We start from the raw sequence: 20375 nt of genomic DNA, 5'->3' as shown, positions 1-20375 counted from the left end.
GTATGTCATACATTGCAAAAACATACCTTCTCAGATAAGCATTTAATGTTATCTTTATCAATTGCATATGTATTCATCAATACAGTCTTGTTGTTTGCAATGCACTTTAAATGAAGTCTCCACCAAGTGAGGCTTGAACCGGCAACCTTGATGTTATGAAACATTCACTTAAGCGGGAAGCCATTGGACCAACAGACCTAATCCAGTGAAAACGGAGGTCAGACAGATGATACCATTTCACGCAAATAACTGAAAAATCCTGGGTTTAAGTGTTTTTCAAACTGCTCAAAATTGCGGACAATCTAAGGGCGGAGAGAGAGACATGGAAACGGAATAGATTGAAGAGAGAGAGACATGGAAACAATAGATTGAAGAGAGAGAAAGATGGAAGCAGAATGGATTGATTGGACGTGTCAACCTATTGCCATTAACAGGAATCGAACCCTCAACCTTCGGATTGACGGGCTGCAACATTACATTACCTATAGTGCTATAGCTTTGTCCAGGCTGAGGTTGTCTGTTGAAGATAAAAGTGAACCAGTGAAAGCAGCCGATCTACAAACTCAGAAACACGTTGCTATCTGAAAAGTTTTGAGATTGTAGATCGGCTATTTTCAGAATGAAGTATGTCATACATTGCAAAAACATACCCTCTCAAATAAGTATTTCAGGTTATGTTTAACAATTGCACATGTATTAACTGACACAATCATGTTGTGTGCAATGCAACTTTAATGAAGTCCGCATCAAGTGAGGCTTGAACTGGCAACCTTCAGGTTGTGAGGCACACGTTTAAGGGAGAAGCCATAGGACCAACAGACAAGAACCTGTGAAAAAGGAGATCACACAGATGATACAGTTTCACGCAAATAGATGAAAAATCCTGGGTTTAAGTGTTTTTCAAACTGCTCAAAATTGCGGACAATCTAAGGGGGGAGCTTACTGGTCAACGTGATACATGTGTTCCTCATGAGTCAAGGCACATGTGTAAGCAGGTTTAATGGCTGTCGGCCAAACGAGGCATGACTTTTGCCTGTTTAAAGTTTGCACTTTCAAAAAATCGCTATAGCGCCCCCCTTTGACCAATTGGAGTAAGATTGGTTTCAGTAATATTTGGAATGACCCTCAACATTAACGCAAAGTTTCAAAGAAATGTGAGTCTGCATGTATGTGTTAGGGGCAGATGAATAATTGTCATAAAACTGCAATATTCATTGGCTCATTAAAGCTTCATTTTTTCACTTATGGAAAATCTTTGCTGCTTGTTTTTGGGCATAGGTCCAAAGTTCATGTGTAAAACGTTTCGTGCAGATTGCTCAAAAATCCCAGGAGGAGATAGATTTTAGCTGCTTTTCATATAATTCAAAATGGTGGGAGATCTAAAGGTCAGAGGTCAAAAGTCAGAGGGTTAAAGTTGTTCATCATGAGTAGACGCATGTGTGTATTGAAGTTTTATGGCTGTAGGTCAAACAGGGCATGAGTTGTACCTGTTCAAAGTTGGCATTTTCAATTGAGTGCTATAGCGCCACCTTTTGACGAAAGATTGTGAGATTTATTTCTTGATAGTTTTTCATGACCATCTACCATATGGCCGAGTTTCGTAAAAAGCGACAGCACGGTTCACCCAGAACTGCGAAAAGTGGCGGAAACAGAAGAATACGTACAATAATAAAACAGGTCCAGAGCTGAGCTCTGGCCCCGTAATAATAATAATAATAATAATAATAATAATACAATTAATGTAGGGGTCTTATCTCTCATGTGTTTGGTAGTTGAAGAAACTCAACATTTAAAAGTACTGAAACAATGTCATTGATTAGTAAACACTCCCCCACTCTGTGTGCGGTGCAAAGGGTTGATCAGCCAAATCCTGAAAAAGAGAGGAGAGGAGAGGAGATGTAAAACATTAAATTAAGCAGTATCGTCTCAACACCCTAAAGGAGTCTCCAAATCCCTGTCTGCACTCTAATTAAATTGTTTTTTTTAAACCTTTGGTTTAGGGTGTTTCAGGGGGACCACAGCAAAAATGTGCTAACCACAAGAACCCTAGCAACCCTATTCTGGGCATGTCATAATAGGCAAACATTCACAGAAAATAGGCAATCTACAAGCTCAGATCGTAATTCAACACTTGTGAGCTTTTACATCAGCTAATTTGTCAAAGATTTGCTGTAGAGGAAAACAGGGAGGAGGACCAGTCAACTTAGTGGTTCATATAGCATCAAAATCCTGACTATTTTAACCTGTTTTATACTCTATCTACAGGCATTTTGAGCTTGTATATCAGCTATTTACAAAAACATTTGAATATGTGTTTGTATTTGGGAATATTCTTGAAGAATGTTAACAACACAGATTTTAATTTTATTCAAATACCAGTAGACTAACCTTTTTATCATCTAAACAACAAAATAATTTGATCACTTTGGAAATTAACTATGAACATCTCTGGGTTGGCGAAGACAATACAGTCAGCAGGTTGATGAAGACATTGAAACTTGTGTCTATGTGAATATCTCTGATGATGGCCCATCATCATCATCCATAGGTGTATTTTGTTACGAGCATTTCACATTAAAATGGTCCCGGACTGCGGTCTCTGGAGGAGAGCTGGGAGGAGGTACAGTAGGAGGAGGTGTTAAACTTATACTCCTACATCAACACACTGGTCCTGCTCAGAGCCTGAGACGCAGTGTTGCCATGTCCGTTTATCATAAGCGACTTTGGGCTTGTTTTTCTGTAAAGTCGCTTGTAAATATTGGTGGTTTGCCTTTTTTTGTGCTTGTTTGTAAAATATAGTTGCTTATTTCTGCTTTTTTTCTTTTTCCTTCCCATTTTTGTCAGGTGTGACATGAAAATGTTTGTGAACCACTGGCATATACGCTACAGTATGTATTTTATATCAAATGGAAATGTCACTCTATGCTTTTAGAAAATAAAGTAGCATTTATAGATTGAGCATTACAATACTGACTTTCTCGCCTTCCTTTTGCCTGTTTATTTTTTATTTTTGCTTTACTATGTTCACACTGGCAGACCAAATCAGACTTGCGTCCTATCCAGGATGGAATCAGATTCCATTCTGTTCATCTACTGCACCCACCGGACTGATTTATTGTCTGACACCATTTCAAACATACAGTCAAATGGTAAAAAAGGACTTCAGTTTGGACTGGAGAGTCTGACAGATATTTTACTTTACTTGAGTATTTACATTTTGAATACTTTATACTTCTACTCCACTATCTCAGAGGCAAACTAGTACTTTTTATTCCACTACAATTACTTGACATCTTTAGTTAATTATTGACTCGCCCCCTACGGCGAGACTAATCAAAACTAATTGTCTGTGTCCGCGGTGACACAGATGCAGGTTAATCTTTGTTTCAATCAATCACGTCGCTTATACACGGTCATGTGAGGGGGTTGGCCATATCTCAAAGTTGCCATCTTCCGGTCCACCCATGGCGATTGCGATTCTGTTGTTAAGCCGTGACGTTGCGCCCCGTCAGAACAACATCCGGGTCCAAGTGTGTATTTGGCCAATATGCGCAGTGCTATGTCCCTCGCTGTTTTAACAGATCTGAGACTAAAACAACCACTAAAGTGTCCTTCTACCGATTTCCTGGCAACAACAAAGAGAAGAGGATATCGTTATTTTATATACATATATATCTATATATAAATATATATATGTATATATAAATAAATATAAAAATAAATATTATAATGTAAATACAAATAATAAATAAATATATACATAGATATTAGCCTACTTTTTACTGCCTATGATATTAGCATTAAGACCCTTTTTAACCCTCAATGGTTCATTTCTGAAAAAGGAGGTTATTGTAAAAAGATTTACGGGTTCCATGTTTGTTTACAATGAAGAGTGGACGGCGCTGGCTTACGTGGCTACGTCACAATGACGTTGTTGTACGGGTTGGACTCACAGACTAGATCAAGACTAGAGAAAGTAACATGAAAACCTCTGTGAAGTGCTGTTACATACATGTGTGACAGTGATATCAAAGAAAACGTGCCAAATGTTGTTTTATTAGTGTAATGGCATATTGAGAAGGTGGCACTATAAAGACAACTGTTGAATGCAAGTGATTAACTGTGAAATGTTACCCCGCTAATAAATATGACAGGACCAAAATGTAGGATACAAAATAGCAATTATTTAATTAAAAAAAAAGGTTACAGAATGGTACTTCTATTTATTTGCATATAAAAATGGTTAAAAGTGTTTTGGGCGATTCAAATAGAATGGGGAGAATGGTTACAAAACAAATCAAATCAAAATAACAAATCAAATAAGGAAGGGAAAGGAACAGCGGTCCATACAGGTGCCGCTTGCTCCACATGGACCAGATAGCTCTTAAGTTTATACACAGGCAGATGCCTCTCAATGGTTACACACAGCAGGACAACAAGCCCCCTGTCTCCACCTAGATTTCTCCAGTTTAAATGCCTACACGATACTGAAGAGGCCAGACCCCAAACGAACAATACAGGACAGGCAACATCCACGGCAATTAGCACCTGAAATGGCACCGACTATCTACCAGGTCAGCAGCTGCACCCAAACATCTCCCTCTCACAGTGTGTACACTACCGGTGTGGTGTGAGGACCCACAGATTGGCGATCTGCTACCTCCCTGTTCAGAGAGGCCTGAAATACCTGTCACTTATGACCTCACTTTATCTCTGCCTCCCTCTGGGGCTACAAATACATTCTTAAGATGTGCTAGCAGCTAGTTAGTCATAGTCACAGCTAGCTGCTTGTTTCCAGATCCAGTACACAGTGCCGTTAGCCTAGCATGCTAGTTAGCTAAAGCTACAGTAGCTGCTTCAGTAGTGTGTTTACTAGACCACTGTGGATGTATAAGGAAGCAAGGACCCTGGACTAGGCCGATTTAAATTGTATTCAGGGCTGGCAAAAAAAAACTATTCTGAATGATGATGACACTTGCGTGATCTGTATTCTATCACTCGTTTGCAAGTCACATCACTGTGTGCATGGGTGAATTAACTGTTGTACCACTACCTCCAGGTTTCAACACCTGCTGGTCTTCATACAGCCACTTGGCATTTGATCCTCAACACTGAGGCATAGAGAGGAGGGCGCCTGAGGAACATACTGTAGGACCATTTAGAATAAACAGAATGGTCTTAACAAACAGTTCTAAAGTAAAACCAACAATCCATTGCCTACCTTCAATATATTCTGTACACAGTACAATGTCAAATAGTGTGAGACTGAGAAGTGAGATAGAGAGTAGTATTTTTTCACTACGTGTGTGGCACGTTATTTATTACTATTGCACAACATTTTTAAACATAGGGGGTACTTCAGCTGAACCTTTGAGGTTGAAGGGGTTCAGTGTTCAGAAAAGGTTGAGAAACCCTGTGAGTATTTTTAGCAAATGGATACATGAACTAGGCCCATATTATTTTCTCCAATTAAGCTTCCAAATATCCAATTGATTTTAACGGGAGTAGTTACAGTAGATTGTCACAATAAAACAAACTGACATTGACCTCAGTTTCTCTGGACATTGTTTGATTATGCTGCAAAATAAATAAATAAATATAAATATGTTGACATGTTGTCAACGTATGTGTCATATTGGCATATGGGCACAAAATGATGCGACGCTACCCTAAGGCTAATAATTTAAGGATGGACACACACAAACAAGCACGCACGCACGCACGCACGCACGCACGCACGCACGCACGCACGCACACACACACACACACACACACACACGCTCGCGCACACACACACACACACACACACACACACACACACACACACACACACACACACACACACACACACACACACACACACACACACACACTCACTGGTTGAGAACTCCTGCTCTATCTAGTCCAATGTGTCTTATACATTGATGGCTGTCAGGAACGGACTCTAGAACTTTAAGTAGGACCCAAAATCAGGGACTCCAACAACAAACGCTGGAAATTTGATTTTTGATACATTTTGAAAAAGTTGAAATAACTTGAAAAATGGAATGTGGAATTCTGCATACTGTATTGTTAATTTTACAAGTAGCAATACAGTAAACTGTGGTAAACTGTATGAAAATTATACTTAAAGTACCAAAATAGTATTTTTTAAAACATACGCATGATTCAATATATTTTGTACACAATACAATGTAAAATATTGTGAGAAAGAGTAATACTTGTTATTTATTCCTTCTGAACAAAAATCTAAATCATAGGAGTACTTCAGCCTTCAACCTTTGAGGTCGAAGGGGTTCAGTGTTCAAAAGAGAGTATTCTATTAGTTAGCAAATGGATATATTGCACATATTTTCTTCTTAAAACTTTGGTGTGTGTGTGTGTGTGCTGCATACATTTTTACTGTATGTTTTTCTCCAATTAAACCTCAGAATTTCAACGGAGTATCTACAGTAGATTTTCACCTGCCTATGGTTTGAAGAATAAAACAAACTGACATTAACCTCAGTTCCTCTGTGTATTGATTGGTTATGCTGCAAAATAAATGTGTTGGCATGTTGGCACTAATGTACTTGGCACAATATGATGTGACGCTAAAGTACACACCTGGGTGTTTGTCTATTAAAACACTGTGACACAAACAATCCTAATGCTAATACGTTATAATTATCTATCCTGGAATTTGAAGAGGATGTTTTCTTATGGTTTTCGTTTCTCCATGCATTTGATGTATTACCTTGTGTTTACTGTAAATCACTTTGGATTAAGAGTGTCTGCTAAATGCCTGAATTGTAAAATAGTTTTCACAGACAATGAAGGTGACATTGCTCTCACGATACTCAGTAAATATCAGGAGCAAACTTTTGCCTCCCGTACGAGGGCCGAGCAATGCAATATTATGCAACATTATGCAATATGTGAATTGCACTATGCAATATGCGCAATGACGCACGCATGCACGCACGCACGCACGCACGCACAGACACACACACACACACACACACACACACACACACACACACACACACACACACACACACACAGCAGGGACAGTGTGAGTGCAGGGCATCAAGGCACGCCAAGCCGAGGGGCCATGGCCTTCATGGCCTCCATGGCATTTTAAGAGTATTTCTTAGCTGTATCCATAACTATATTTGCGAGGTGGTCGTACAATACTTTGTTCTATTGAAATGACACAAAATACTTAATAGACAAATAACAATTTCAGCAGGAAGACTTTCCTTCACACTCAGTGAGTTTGCACTAATTTCATCACACAGCCTTGTTCTCATCTATCTCCATTTAAACCTGTTGATAGACCTGTCACAATTATTACATAATCACCTGATCACAATTATTTGAGATAATCATCAGAAATATCAGAATAATCATAGTCCATGTTGAGAAATGTTTATACATTTTCAAACATAAAATAAATAAATAGTGGCAATACCAGAGCTGCAAGCATAATATGGCCTATTTTGGCCATATTACATTATTTATTTTGATTATTGGTACTCGTCATTGTCAGTCAGATCTTTGTATATTTTAAGCTATTTGCCTTATCTGCCCTGTGCAATTCATGTTTAAAAAACCTAAAAGGCAAACACATTTGTATTTATATGTTCCAATGTTCAACGGCAAAAACACAATTCAATCGTTCATCGCAGTTGTTTGTAAGACAATTGTCAAGTAAAATGTCATGATGATGACAGCCCTGTGTGTTGAATGAGGAAAACTAACACCACCCTGGCTCAGGGCATTGTGTCATATTATGCAATAATAACAACGTTTCTTTGTCATTATGATGTGACATTACACACCCTTGGGTCCTCATGCTGTTAAATAGCTGAGGGTAAGTTAATTTTGTCCTGCTGTGTTCGTTACACACCCCCCCCCCCCAATGAACACAGAACACATACATCATCATTGTCTTCAACCAGTGGTTAACATGACCCTTTCCAATGAATATACTAATAACAGACACTGAAAATGTATTTCACATTTATTGTACATACAAATTCAAAACAGACCATAATCTGTACATCTGTACAGAACAGAACATCATGCACATTCCTGTTTGTGTGTGTGCGTGTGCGTGCGTGCGTGCGTGTGTGTGTGTGTGTGTGCGCGTGACTCCCATATCCAATTGTTTTCAACGGAGTAGCTACAGTAAATTGTCACCTGACTCACCTGTTTAGACGGTTTTGAAGAATAAAACAAACTGCCATTGACCTCAGTCCTCTTTGATCATGTTGCAAAAACAAACATGTTGGCATGTTGTACTACTGTACGTGGCACAATATGATGTGACGCCAAAGTACACATCGGGGTGTTTGTCTACGAAAACACTGTGACACACAGACACACACCCCTAAGGCTAATAATGTAAGGATATATAATTACCACCACCAGCAGCAACACCAGTAGTTGTTTCATCTGAAAGAGTCATTTCATCTGAAAGTGCACACTTCAAACTACTGGAGGTAAGTTTATGAAATCTCACAAGTTTCTTCTAATTTCAGCGGATCATTTGTTTCTATCTGCTTAAATGTGACTTTGCTGTTATAGATATCTTAACAGAGTACATTTGAAATTATATTCTGAGCATTTCTTTTATCACGTGATCATTATAGATTTTATCTTTAAATAATGTGTTGCTTCCTCTGTTGCCCTTATTATTCCTTTCATATTTTCTTCCTGTTTTAGTCTCATTGTTGTGGTTAGCTGTGATAATGACTGTCGTCGTGAAAACACTTTGCTGTTGCTGTTGTTATTATTATTATTGTCAACAGCATCCAGGGGTGTAATGGAGATTTTTTTCCCGGTGGAACGCTATTTTAATGACATCACGTGTACCGCACACATTTTTATTTTACCTTAATTTTTATGATTGATTGATTGATTGAATATTTTATTAGGCAAAAAATGTAAAACAGCACAGTTACATTTAAAATACTTTGTCTAACAGGTCCGTTCATAAAAGTCCTTGCGGACTTGTTTCCAATGAGGGCCTTGGTATTAAATTCATAGGCATATATAGTGGCACCACAGTTCAAATATCATTACAAAATATATAATAACACTATGTGCAACAAAAAAATAAAAAAGAGGGGGAAAAAAAATATGTACAAGAACAGGGGGGGGGGGGAGGGTCTGCTGTCTAACGGGAAAATGGTACTACCTCCTCCTTTGGCCTCCTGAAAGGTGATTTTTTAAGGCTCTTTTAAATGAGCCCAGCGAACTGCATTTTTTGAGGGATGGAGTTAGACTATTCCAATCCTGGGTGGCAGTGCTGTAGAAGGAGAATTTGCCCATGTTTGATTTATGGGTGGGTGGTACCAAATTGTTGTTAACGCTCCCTCTGGTATTGTGACTGTGGGTGTCGCTAACCTTTTGGAGGTATTTACTCAGATATGCGGGAATAGGGGGCATATCGGGCAAATTTGCATTTACAATTTTGAAGGCCAGTCCCATTTTTTGTTGTTTAACCCTAGGCTGGCAAAATGGGTGGGAGAAAGGTGGGTCATGGGCCCCAATCCGAGGAGTAGCCAAATCAGTTTGTTTTGGGAGGTTTGAAGCTTAGTCTTCAGTGACACTGAGGTGTTGGACTACCAGGAGGTGCAAGCATAGTCAAAAAGTGGTTGAATCAGGGCCCCAGAGAGGGTCCTGAGGGCCTGAGGGTTGACAAAAGAGGAAACTCTGTCCATAAATTTGGTTCTCTGGTTTACTCTTTTGACCACCTTTGTAGCCATGCTTTCACCTGTCAGGTATTTGTCAAGAACACAACCCAAATAGGTAATCTCTTCTTTGCTAGAGATAATTGTGTCATCGACTTTGACCTTGAAATCATTTACATCCATCTGTCTGAGGGAATGTTTGGTCCCAAAGAGAATGGATTCAGTTTTCCCAAGGTGTAGTGACAGTTTGTTATCGGTAAGCCAAGTACAGATTTTTGAGAGTTCGGAGCTGAGCGCCTCCTCAACTTGCAACTTGTCCTCTCCCGAGATCAGGAGTGCCGAGTCATCAGCGAACAGGAACAATTTGCAGTTACAGGCAGCACTCATGTCGTTAATGTATAGAAGAAACAGTAACGGCCCTAGAATGCTGCCCTGAGGAACCCCACAGCTCACCGGGAGGGATGAGGACATGGTTCCGTTGATGTCAACCACTTGTTCTCTTCCCTCCAGGTAAGATCTCATCCAGTTTAGTGATGTGCAGTCAAAACCAATCGCCCTCAGCTTATCAAGTAAAATTGAGTGGTTTACAGTGTCGAACGCTTTTTGGAGGTCCAACATGACATTCCGCAGTATTTGCCCGCGTCTACCTCACGTTTGATGTAGTCGGTCAGATACAGTAGGCATGTGTCAGTGGAATGGGAGGTTCTGAAGCCCGATTGGAATTCAAACAACAGTTTATGCTCGCTGAGGTAGCTGTTGATTTGTTCTTGAATTAATCGCTCTACAACCTTTGAGATGGAACAAAGGATGGAAACAGGCCTATAGTTGCCAGGTTCTAATTTGCATCCTTTTTTATGCAGAGGGATTACTCTTGCCAACTTGAAATCCTGTGGGACGTGACACTGGCTGATGGATAGGTTTGTGATTTGGGCTACTATGGGGGCAATAGCAGTAGCTGCGTCTCTGAGGAATCTGGTGGGGATATTGTCAAGGCCGGTGGCCTTGTTTGGCTGGAGGGCGAGTAGTTTTTTCTGCACATCATCAGCATTTACTGGTTTGAATGAAAAGGAGTATTTTTTAGCCCCTAGTTTTCAATGTAGAGAGAATAATCGCACATCCACTGTTGCTTATTTCAGGTGCGTTGGATAGTAGATCATCTGAATCAAATAAGAAGTCCCGCACACTGTATCTTGCTGTGGCAACTCACTTTTTTTAATGACAAACGTTTCGGTCAGTCTGGACCTTCCTCAATAGTGTCTTACAATACTATTCACTATGTGCTCTTATATACAAACACTCCATCTGGTACACAGGTGTGTGACAATCTCACTCCCAATGGGAGTGTCACTCAATGATTGTCTCTAGTGTGTGAGCTTGTCGATTTGTCCAGACTCAACATATATACATCCATTATTTACAAATATTCACAATTGTTTATACAGAAACAAACTTAAGAAATGAAAACATCGGCCTTGCGGCTTTCATAAGTCACTCTTAACTTTGCATTAGAGCTTGGTTTTGCCCAGACAATTAATATATAGTATTACAGAGTTTTCAAATGCATAGTACCACAATGAATTATAACATCACATGCCATGGAATTTCATCGTTCAACCCTTTTGGGAATAATGTTTGTAGGGTATAAATCCAATAAACTTCTCTTTTGTTTAGTATTTCATCTATGTTTCCCCCTCTCTCAGGTAGGCTAATTTTTTCAATCCCTTGGAATTTGAACGATGAGATGTCATGTTTGAAGTCATTAAAATGTACTGCTACTGGGTAGTTCCTGTCATTTCTCCTTATTGTGCTTTTATGCTCACTCATTCTTTGTTTGAGCTGGCGTGATGTTTTTCCCACATACACCAGTCCGCATGGACATTTAATCAAATAAATAACATGTGTAGTGGTACAAGTAATGACATCATTGATAGAACATTTCTTCCCAGTATGGGGGTGAGTAAAGTAGTTACCTTGACCATATTGTTGCACTGGGCACAACCTCTACATTTATAGCAACCATTCGGAAGAGGTGCTAGCAATGATTGTGTTTCCCTTTTCTTTGTGCATGAACTAGGCTATCTCTCAGATTGTGTCCTCTTCTATACACTATTAGAGGTGGATCTTTTAAATCTGTTGATATGGTAGGGTCTGAGGATAGTATGTGCCAATGTTTTTTAATTATGGGCCCCAATATATAGCTGTTAGGGGTGTAGGTTGTACTGAACATGATTGAATGTTTCTTTTTCTATGTAATAGTCTTTTTTAACAGTTCATTTCTTGTTTTATCCAGAGACATTTGGTACGCTTCTTCAACACATTCAATAGGATAACCTCGTTCTATAAACCTCTGTTTCATGTCAAGTGATTTAGCCATAAAATCTTCTGTGGTGTGACAGATCCGTCTAAGTCTGAAAAATTGGCTTCGTGGTAAGCCTCGTTTGAGGGGTATGGGATGATAACTATTGGCCATTAGTAAGGAGTTTCGATCTGTATCTTTTCTATACAAAGTGGTACATAGTGAACCAGTCTTCAACTCAACCCACATGTCTAGGAAATGTACTCTGTCTCTAGCATATTCAGATGTAAACTTTAGATTTGGGTCTTTCTCATTGAGCAGAGTAACAAACTCACTCACTTCAGTTACAGTACCTTCAAACAGACAGTAGATGTCATCAATGTAACGATACCATTTAATAACCTTGTTAATGAAAGGGTTCTCTGTGGGATTATACACAAACTTTTCTTCAAATAGACCAACATATAAATTGGCATAGCTTGGAGCTACCGTGCTGCCCATTGAACAGCCATGTGATGTTATAATTCATTGTGGTACTATGCATTTGAAAACTCTGTAATACTATATATTAATTGTCTGGGCAAAACCAAGCTCTAATGCAAAGTTAAGAGTGACTTATGAAAGCCGCAAGGCCGATGTTTTCATTTCTTAAGTTTGTTTCTGTATAAACAATTGTGAATATTTGTAAATAATGGATGTATATATGTTGAGTCTGGACAAATCGACAAGCTCACACACTAGAGACAATCATTGAGTGACACTCCCATTGGGAGTGAGATTGTCACACACCTGTGTACCAGATGGAGTGTTTGTATATAAGAGCACATAGTGAATAGTATTGTAAGACACTATTGAGGAAGGTCCAGACGGACCGAAGTTTGTCATTAAAAAAAGTGAGTTGCCACAGCAAGATACAGTGTGCGGGACTTCTTATTTGATTCAGATTAGCCCCTAGTTTAACATAGTGAGCATGGATGTGGTCAGAGCCGTACAAACCTGAATGCTGAGGAAGTTTGCTTACCAACTGGGTTGCAATGGTGGTAAAAAAGCTGTTAAAACAGTTCGCTACCGCTTGCTTGTCGGTAATGAGCACGCCACTTGAAATAATGCAGATGTTTGTAGCTTTGGTTTGAATTTTGTTGTTGCAGCCCAATTTCTGTAGCGCTTCCCACAGCTTTTGTGGGTGGCTTTTGTTTGCCTCAATGCTTTCATTTAAGAAATTCTTTTTGGCAGTTTTTACCAATTTGTTTACTACATTTCGTTGGTTTCTGCATCTTTCAAGTAGTTGCACATCTTTGCATTTCCTGAACTCAGAGTAAATTTTGTTTCTGAGTTTGATGGCATTTAGGATGTCTCCATTCATCCAGGGTTGTGTACGGGCTCTGACTCTCACCACCTTCTTGGGCGTTATACATAGTAGGAAACATGTTTGTGTAGGAAATTACTAGTTTTTAGCTTAAGTTTAGTCTTTGTAAATCTTCTCAAGGAATGCCTTGAATTATAGAGCTGAAACTAAGAGTTTGCTTTGAACGAGTTCGATGGTGGCTGAGGCATTGTTGCTGCAGATAGAATCGGCTTCAATAATGAAGCCGAAATGCTGTGTTGGTTTCCGTGTATGTGAGTGAGGATGCATTTGCGCACTCACTTGTAAAGCTGTTATGCAAAGTAGCCATTTGGGTATTGGGTCATGAATCGAGGGGGGGCGCGTTCTAGCACGTCTGCTCATATAATAATCTTTGCACTAAAAATCTTGGCACTAAAAATCTTTCTTGAAAATGACTATGGATCCTCAGGTCCCAAGAGCTCAAAACATTTGACTTTAACTAACTATCCAAGTGGATGAGATTTGGATTTTGGGGGGTTCAAAGCAACAACAAGAACAGCATTATGATCACTTTGATATCCAATCTGTGATCATAGAATAATCTCAGTTAACATAATGTCAATGAGAAATATAAGTTTGATTAATCAAATTATATCATTAACACTCAAAAAATCTATTTGTATAGGGATTAAAAGGTTTTGTACTTTTGGGCGCAGAGGACCAGAACAAAGTCTTCACAACATTTATTTATTTCAGCAGCTCTCACTGTGGGGATTTTTGTTCCCTGCATGGATAGTAACACACACACACAAACACACACACACACGCACCCACTCACGCACGCACACAAATACACGTGCGCACGTGCGCACGCACTGCGCACACACACGCACACGCACACACACTCTGTCTGTCTGTCTGTCTGTCTGTCTGTCTGTCTGTCTGTCTGTCTGTCTGTCCTTGACTTTGAACAGGATGTTTTCACAGAGCATGAAGGCGTACATTGCTCTCACGGCGCTCTTTGCTCTCCTGGCTGGAACCAAAGCAATACCAGCAGCTGGGAACGCATCAGCTGAGGGTAAGAAAAACCATAGTACAAATATCAGGAGCAAACTTTTGCCTGCAGTACGAGGGCCAAACAATGCAATATGCAATATGTGAAATGTGAAGTGCAATACGCTATATGCACATTTTTGGAGGGAGATGGCCATGCAATTAACTAATGAGCCTAGGAAACAACTGGGCAGAGTGCAAATGGATGAATTTTCATAAAACTACAATGTTCATTGGCTCATGGAGGTGTCATTCTTGTCATGTAAAAACTTCTGTCCAACTGGGATTTTAGATATTGGTCCAAAGTTCATGTGTACAAAGTTTCGAAGATTGCTCAAAAATCCAAGGAGGAGTTCGAATTTAACTGTTTTAGATAAAATTCTAAATCTAAGGGTCAACGTCAGATTCTTTCCTCATGAGGAGACACATATGTGTATTGAAGTGTCATGGCTGTAGGTTAAACAGGGCATGAGTTATACGTGTGGCATTTTCAATTAATTAATATAACCCCTTGGACAATGGTTTCATATCTTTTTTCATGACCCATGCAGCAACCATACCAAGTTTCGTAAAAAAGTGACTGCACGGTTAGGCCAGAATTGGAAAAAGTTGCGGAAGAAAAATAAAACTAACAAATACAACAGGGTTTCTACGTGCTTGGCCCATAGAGTTATAATATATGTAGAGTACATACAGCCCCCCACCTATTCATTTCAACGAATAGCATGCAAATTAAACAGCATGCAAATGAAATCAACAGATTTATGCATAGAATACAAAGCCACCGTTCCCGCATCAGTGATCTAGTGATCTGTGAGATTACCTGTGAACTCTGCACTAAGAACTGAACTGTGACTCGTGAATAGTTTTTTTTAATGCTGTTTTTAATGTTGCTGCTTTTTTATTCTGTTATTGCACAGCTTTTAGTTTTTGTTGTGTTTAGATGTATTGTATTTATTCTGCCATGACCAGGACCTGGGTAACACATTTAGTTCTGTAATGGAATGACAATAAAGCTCCTTGAACCTTAACATTTAACTCATATTAAAGTTAATATTATAGATTTCATGGCAGCTTTCTTGCCAGCAAAGTTGTGGCTCTGGTCTGAGTGCGATGGTTGAACATAGAGCTTGGGAAGTTGTCTCCGCCCTACTAATTGTCATCCTACTCCTTTGGGGTATTTTTGGTAGGCCTACTGTATATTTGCACATACAGGACATTTGTCCTCTGCATTTACCCATCCTAACTACTAGGAGCAGTGTACGCTATTAGGCTAATACAGAGTGCAGCTAGGGGTGTCTTTCTCTTGCTCAGGGACACTTTGATAGAGTGCAAACCGGGGATTTTCCTAGAGGGCTTCTCTACCAAAACACTGGTCCTTAATTGTGTTTACTCTCTCCATCCATCTGCTTCTCCCTGTCCTGTCCACCTACCATAGTCCCAGGGCTGACCTGCTACTCTGGCAACGGCAGAGACTATCGGGGGGAGGTTAACAGTACGATCTCTGGGAAAACCTGCCAGAGCTGGTCGTCCCAGAAACCTCACAAACACAACCGCACACCCAAAAACAACCCAGACAAGTAAGAAGACCCAGCCAAACATCTATCTACAGTATCTATCCATCTATCTAGCCATCTATCTAGCCGTCTATCTTGCTGTCTGTCTGTCTGTCTGTCTGTCTGTCTGTCTGTCTGTCTGTCTGTTGAGACAAACTACCTACTGTGCCTACCTACATATCTTTGTCAGAGGCCTGGACGACAACAACTACTGCCGTAATCCAGACGGTGAGCCGAAGCCATGGTGCTACACCACTGACCAACGGAAACGCTGGGAGTACTGCCAGGTCCCCGCATGTCATGTTGATCCAGGTAGCTTTGACCACTTAAGTTCACGACCATGATTGTGTGACTTTACTTTTATTACTTTTAAGTCATTTCTGCTGAGGACGAATAACAAACCCTCGTCTCTGTATGACTCACTGTACTGTTAGCAGAGAAACTGATACAATGAGTTCAGCTAGATGTCGATGTGCCCTATTTTCTGTACAAGCGTAATAAAGATGGCAAATGCAAAACTACTTTTAATCACCATAGAAACAGAATGTGACCGATTTGTTTTTAAACCCTGTAGCACTTTGAGTTTTGCAAAAGTTTAAAGTGCGTTATAAATTAAACGTATTATTATTATTATTATTATTATTATAAATGTTTATAAGAGGAAGTAAAAGACAACACGCAGTTTCACAAGTTTTTTTTAACTAAATATTAAACCAGGAAAAGTACATTCAAAGTGGAATAAACCTGGATATTTTGTCGGGGACTTAAAGGAGAGATCCGGACATTTTAAGTGTCGCTAATCACTCACCATCATTGAAATGGACGTTGAGTTCTCTCACAGAACCTGGCGTCTGTGGAAGAAACAAGCAACCAGCGTCGTCTAGTTCTGCACGAACGATAGCTCGTGCGCGACTTTCAGTGCATGTTTGAGTATCATGAGACTCCACAATGAGCAGTAGTAGAGAAAAAACTAACTTTGCATCGGTTATAATAGACGATTTTCACTCTTACACGGGCTCCCATTATGCCACGGAGGGGGTCGCCAGACTGCACGACAGGGGACTCTCTGGAATAACTCAACGTCCATTTCAATGATGGTGAGTGATTAGCGACACATCAAAGATAACACTTAAAATGTCCGGATCTCTCCTTTAATGAGGATTTTACTGTATCAACGACGTCACCGATTATCCTTGGATAATTATTCGTTCATACGGCAAATGGTCCATGTGGTTACATCTCGAGTTAATAATGCATACATTAACACTGAGGATTTTAGTGAACGCTATTGGGCTAATACAGTGCCCAGAGTGCAGTTAGGCGTTTCTTGCTCAGGGACACTTTGACAGAGTGCAAACTTGGGACCTCTCAGAGGGCTTCTCTATACCAAAACACTGGTGCTTGTGTTTACTCTCTCCATTCATCTGCTTCCCCCTGTCCTGTCCACCTACCACTGTCACAGAGCTGACATGCTACACTGGTGACGGCAGAAACTATCGGGGGGAGGTTGCCAGTACGATCTCTGGGAAAACCTGCCAGAGCTGGTCGGCCCAGAAACCTCACAAACACAACCGCACACCCGAAAACAACCCAAACAAGTAGGAAGACCCAGCCTAACATCTATCTTTCTACAGTATCTATCCATCTATCTAGCCATCTGTCTGTCTGTCTGCCTGCCTGCCTGCCTGCCTGCCTGTCTGTCTGTCTGTCTGTCTGTCTGCCTGTCTGTCTACTAACTACCTACTGTACCTACCTACATATCTTTGTCAGAGGCCTGGACGACAACAACTACTGTCGTAATCCAGACGGTGAGCCGAAGCCATGGTGCTACACCACTGACCAACGGAAACGCTGGGAGTACTGCCAGGTCCCCACATGTGATGTTGATCCAGGTAGCTTTGACCACTTAAGTTCACAACAATGCTTTCCCTCAATCTTTTTGGGGTTTTCTGGTGTGTTTGTGTTCATGTAGAGTTAGTGCTGACCAGGCGAGCAGAAGATATTTTTTTATTGGGGGGATCCAAAACTGAGCCTCCAGCAGATTTTTTGCAGATCTACAAGCTCACAATACAAAGAGAGCTTGTAGATTTGTTATTTTTGTTACGCATCACAGGCGTGGAAGTAACACTAAGTGTTTTCTTTTTCTACTCAGAAGTGGGGGAGACTTCCCCTCCACCCTCCACAGCCCCCCCAACCCCAACCATACCCCCAACCGCACCCCCAACCGCACCCCCAACCATACCCCCAACCGCACCCCCAACCGCACCGCCAACCGCACCCCCTGGAACCGAAGCAATACCAGCAGCTGGGAACGCATCAGCTGAGGGTAAGAAAAACCATAGTACAAATATCAGGAGCAAACTTTTGCCTGCAGTACGAGGGCCAAACAATGCAATATGCAATTATGCAATATGTGAAATGTGAAGTGCAATACGCTATATGCACATTTTTGGAGGGAGATGGCCATGCAATTAACTAATGAGCCTAGGAAACAACTGGGCAGAGTGCAAATGGATGAATTTTCATAAAACTACAATGTTCATTGGCTCATGGAGGTGTCATTCTTGTCATGTAAAAACTTCTGTCCAACTGGGATTTTAGATATTGGTCCAAAGTTCATGTGTACAAAGTTTCGAAGATTGCTCAAAAATCCAAGGAGGAGTTCGAATTTAACTGTTTTAGATAAAATTCTAAATCTAAGGGTCAACGTCAGATTCTTTCCTCATGAGGAGACATGTGTATTGAAGTGTCATGGCTGTAGGTTAAACAGGGCATGAGTTATACGTGTGGCATTTTCAATTAATTAATATAACCCCTTGGACAATGGTTTCATATCTTTTTTCATGACCCATGCAGCAACCATACCAAGTTTCGTAAAAAAGTGACTGCACGGTTAGGCCAGAATTGGAAAAAGTTGCGGAAGAAAAATAAAACTAACAAATACAACAGGGTTTCTACGTGCTTGGCCCATAGAGTTATAATATATGTAGAGTACATACAGCCCCCCACCTATTCATTTCAACGAATAGCATGCAAATTAAACAGCATGCAAATGAAATCAACAGATTTATGCATAGAATACAAAGCCACCGTTCCCGCATCAGTGATCTAGTGATCTGTGAGATTACCTGTGAACTCTGCACTAAGAACTGAACTGTGACTCGTGAATAGTTTTTTTTAATGCTGTTTTTAATGTTGCTGCTTTTTTATTCTGTTGTTATTGCACAGCTTTTAGTTTTTGTTGTGTTTAGATGTATTGTATTTATTCTGCCATGACCAGGACCTGGGTAACACATTTAGTTCTGTAATGGAATGACAATAAAGCTCCTTGAACCTTAACATTTAACTCATATTAAAGTTAATATTATAGATTTCATGGCAGCTTTCTTGCCAGCAAAGTTGTGGCTCTGGTCTGAGTGCGATGGTTGAACATAGAGCTTGGGAAGTTGTCTCCGCCCTACTAATTGTCATCCTACTCCTTTGGGGTATTTTTGGTAGGCCTACTGTATATTTGCACATACAGGACATTTGTCCTCTGCATTTACCCATCCTAACTACTAGGAGCAGTGTACGCTATTAGGCTAATACAGAGTGCAGCTAGGGGTGTCTTTCTCTTGCTCAGGGACACTTTGATAGAGTGCAAACCGGGGATTTTCCTAGAGGGCTTCTCTACCAAAACACTGGTCCTTAATTGTGTTTACTCTCTCCATCCATCTGCTTCTCCCTGTCCTGTCCACCTACCATAGTCCCAGGGCTGACCTGCTACTCTGGCAACGGCAGAGACTATCGGGGGGAGGTTAACAGTACGATCTCTGGGAAAACCTGCCAGAGCTGGTCGTCCCAGAAACCTCACAAACACAACCGCACACCCAAAAACAACCCAGACAAGTAAGAAGACCCAGCCAAACATCTATCTACAGTATCTATCCATCTATCTAGCCATCTATCTAGCCGTCTATCTTGCTGTCTGTCTGTCTGTCTGTCTGTCTGTCTGTTGAGACAAACTACCTACTGTGCCTACCTACATATCTTTGTCAGAGGCCTGGACGACAACAACTACTGCCGTAATCCAGACGGTGAGCCGAAGCCATGGTGCTACACCACTGACCAACGGAAACGCTGGGAGTACTGCCAGGTCCCCGCATGTCATGTTGATCCAGGTAGCTTTGACCACTTAAGTTCACGACCATGATTGTGTGACTTTACTTTTATTACTTTTAAGTCATTTCTGCTGAGGACGAATAACAAACCCTCGTCTCTGTATGACTCACTGTACTGTTAGCAGAGAAACTGACAATGAGTTCAGCTAGATGTCGATGTGCCCTATTTTCTGTACAAGCGTAATAAAGATGGCAAATGCAAAACTACTTTTAATCACCATAGAAACAGAATGTGACCGATTTGTTTTTAAACCCTGTAGCACTTTGAGTTTTGCAAAAGTTTAAAGTGCGTTATAAATTAAACGT

The 20375-nt window shown here is 40.4% G+C and overlaps 1 protein-coding gene across 7 annotated transcripts in view; it reads left to right on the top strand.

The window, feature by feature from the left end:
* Window positions 1-20375, top strand: part of LOC308103368 (apolipoprotein(a)-like) — a 105744-nt gene that overhangs the window by 74203 nt on the left and 11166 nt on the right. For 3 of the 7 annotated variants that reach the window (XM_080453307.1, XM_080453312.1, XM_080453306.1), the window contains exons 1-9: window positions 8418-8486; window positions 14275-14378; window positions 15792-15933; window positions 16100-16221; window positions 17372-17507; window positions 17680-17801; window positions 18062-18235; window positions 19656-19797; window positions 19948-20069. In XM_080453307.1, the coding sequence (XP_080309433.1) occupies window positions 14276-14378; window positions 15792-15933; window positions 16100-16221; window positions 17372-17507; window positions 17680-17801; window positions 18062-18235; window positions 19656-19797; window positions 19948-20069 (1063 nt within the window). In that variant the 5' untranslated portion in view covers window positions 8418-8486; window position 14275. Of the gene's footprint in view, window positions 1-8417; window positions 8487-14274; window positions 14379-15791; window positions 15934-16099; window positions 16222-17371; window positions 17508-17679; window positions 17802-18061; window positions 18236-19655; window positions 19798-19947; window positions 20070-20375 lie in introns of those variants that run through there. The other 4 variants (XM_080453308.1, XM_080453309.1, XM_080453310.1 and 1 more) reach the window with 4 other exon arrangements.

This window comes from Gymnoscopelus braueri, assembly GCF_963280865.1.
Source record: "Gymnoscopelus braueri genome assembly, chromosome: 16".
Lineage (NCBI taxonomy): Eukaryota > Metazoa > Chordata > Actinopteri > Myctophiformes > Myctophidae > Gymnoscopelus > Gymnoscopelus braueri.
This window is presented reverse-complemented; position numbering and strand designations above follow the sequence as displayed.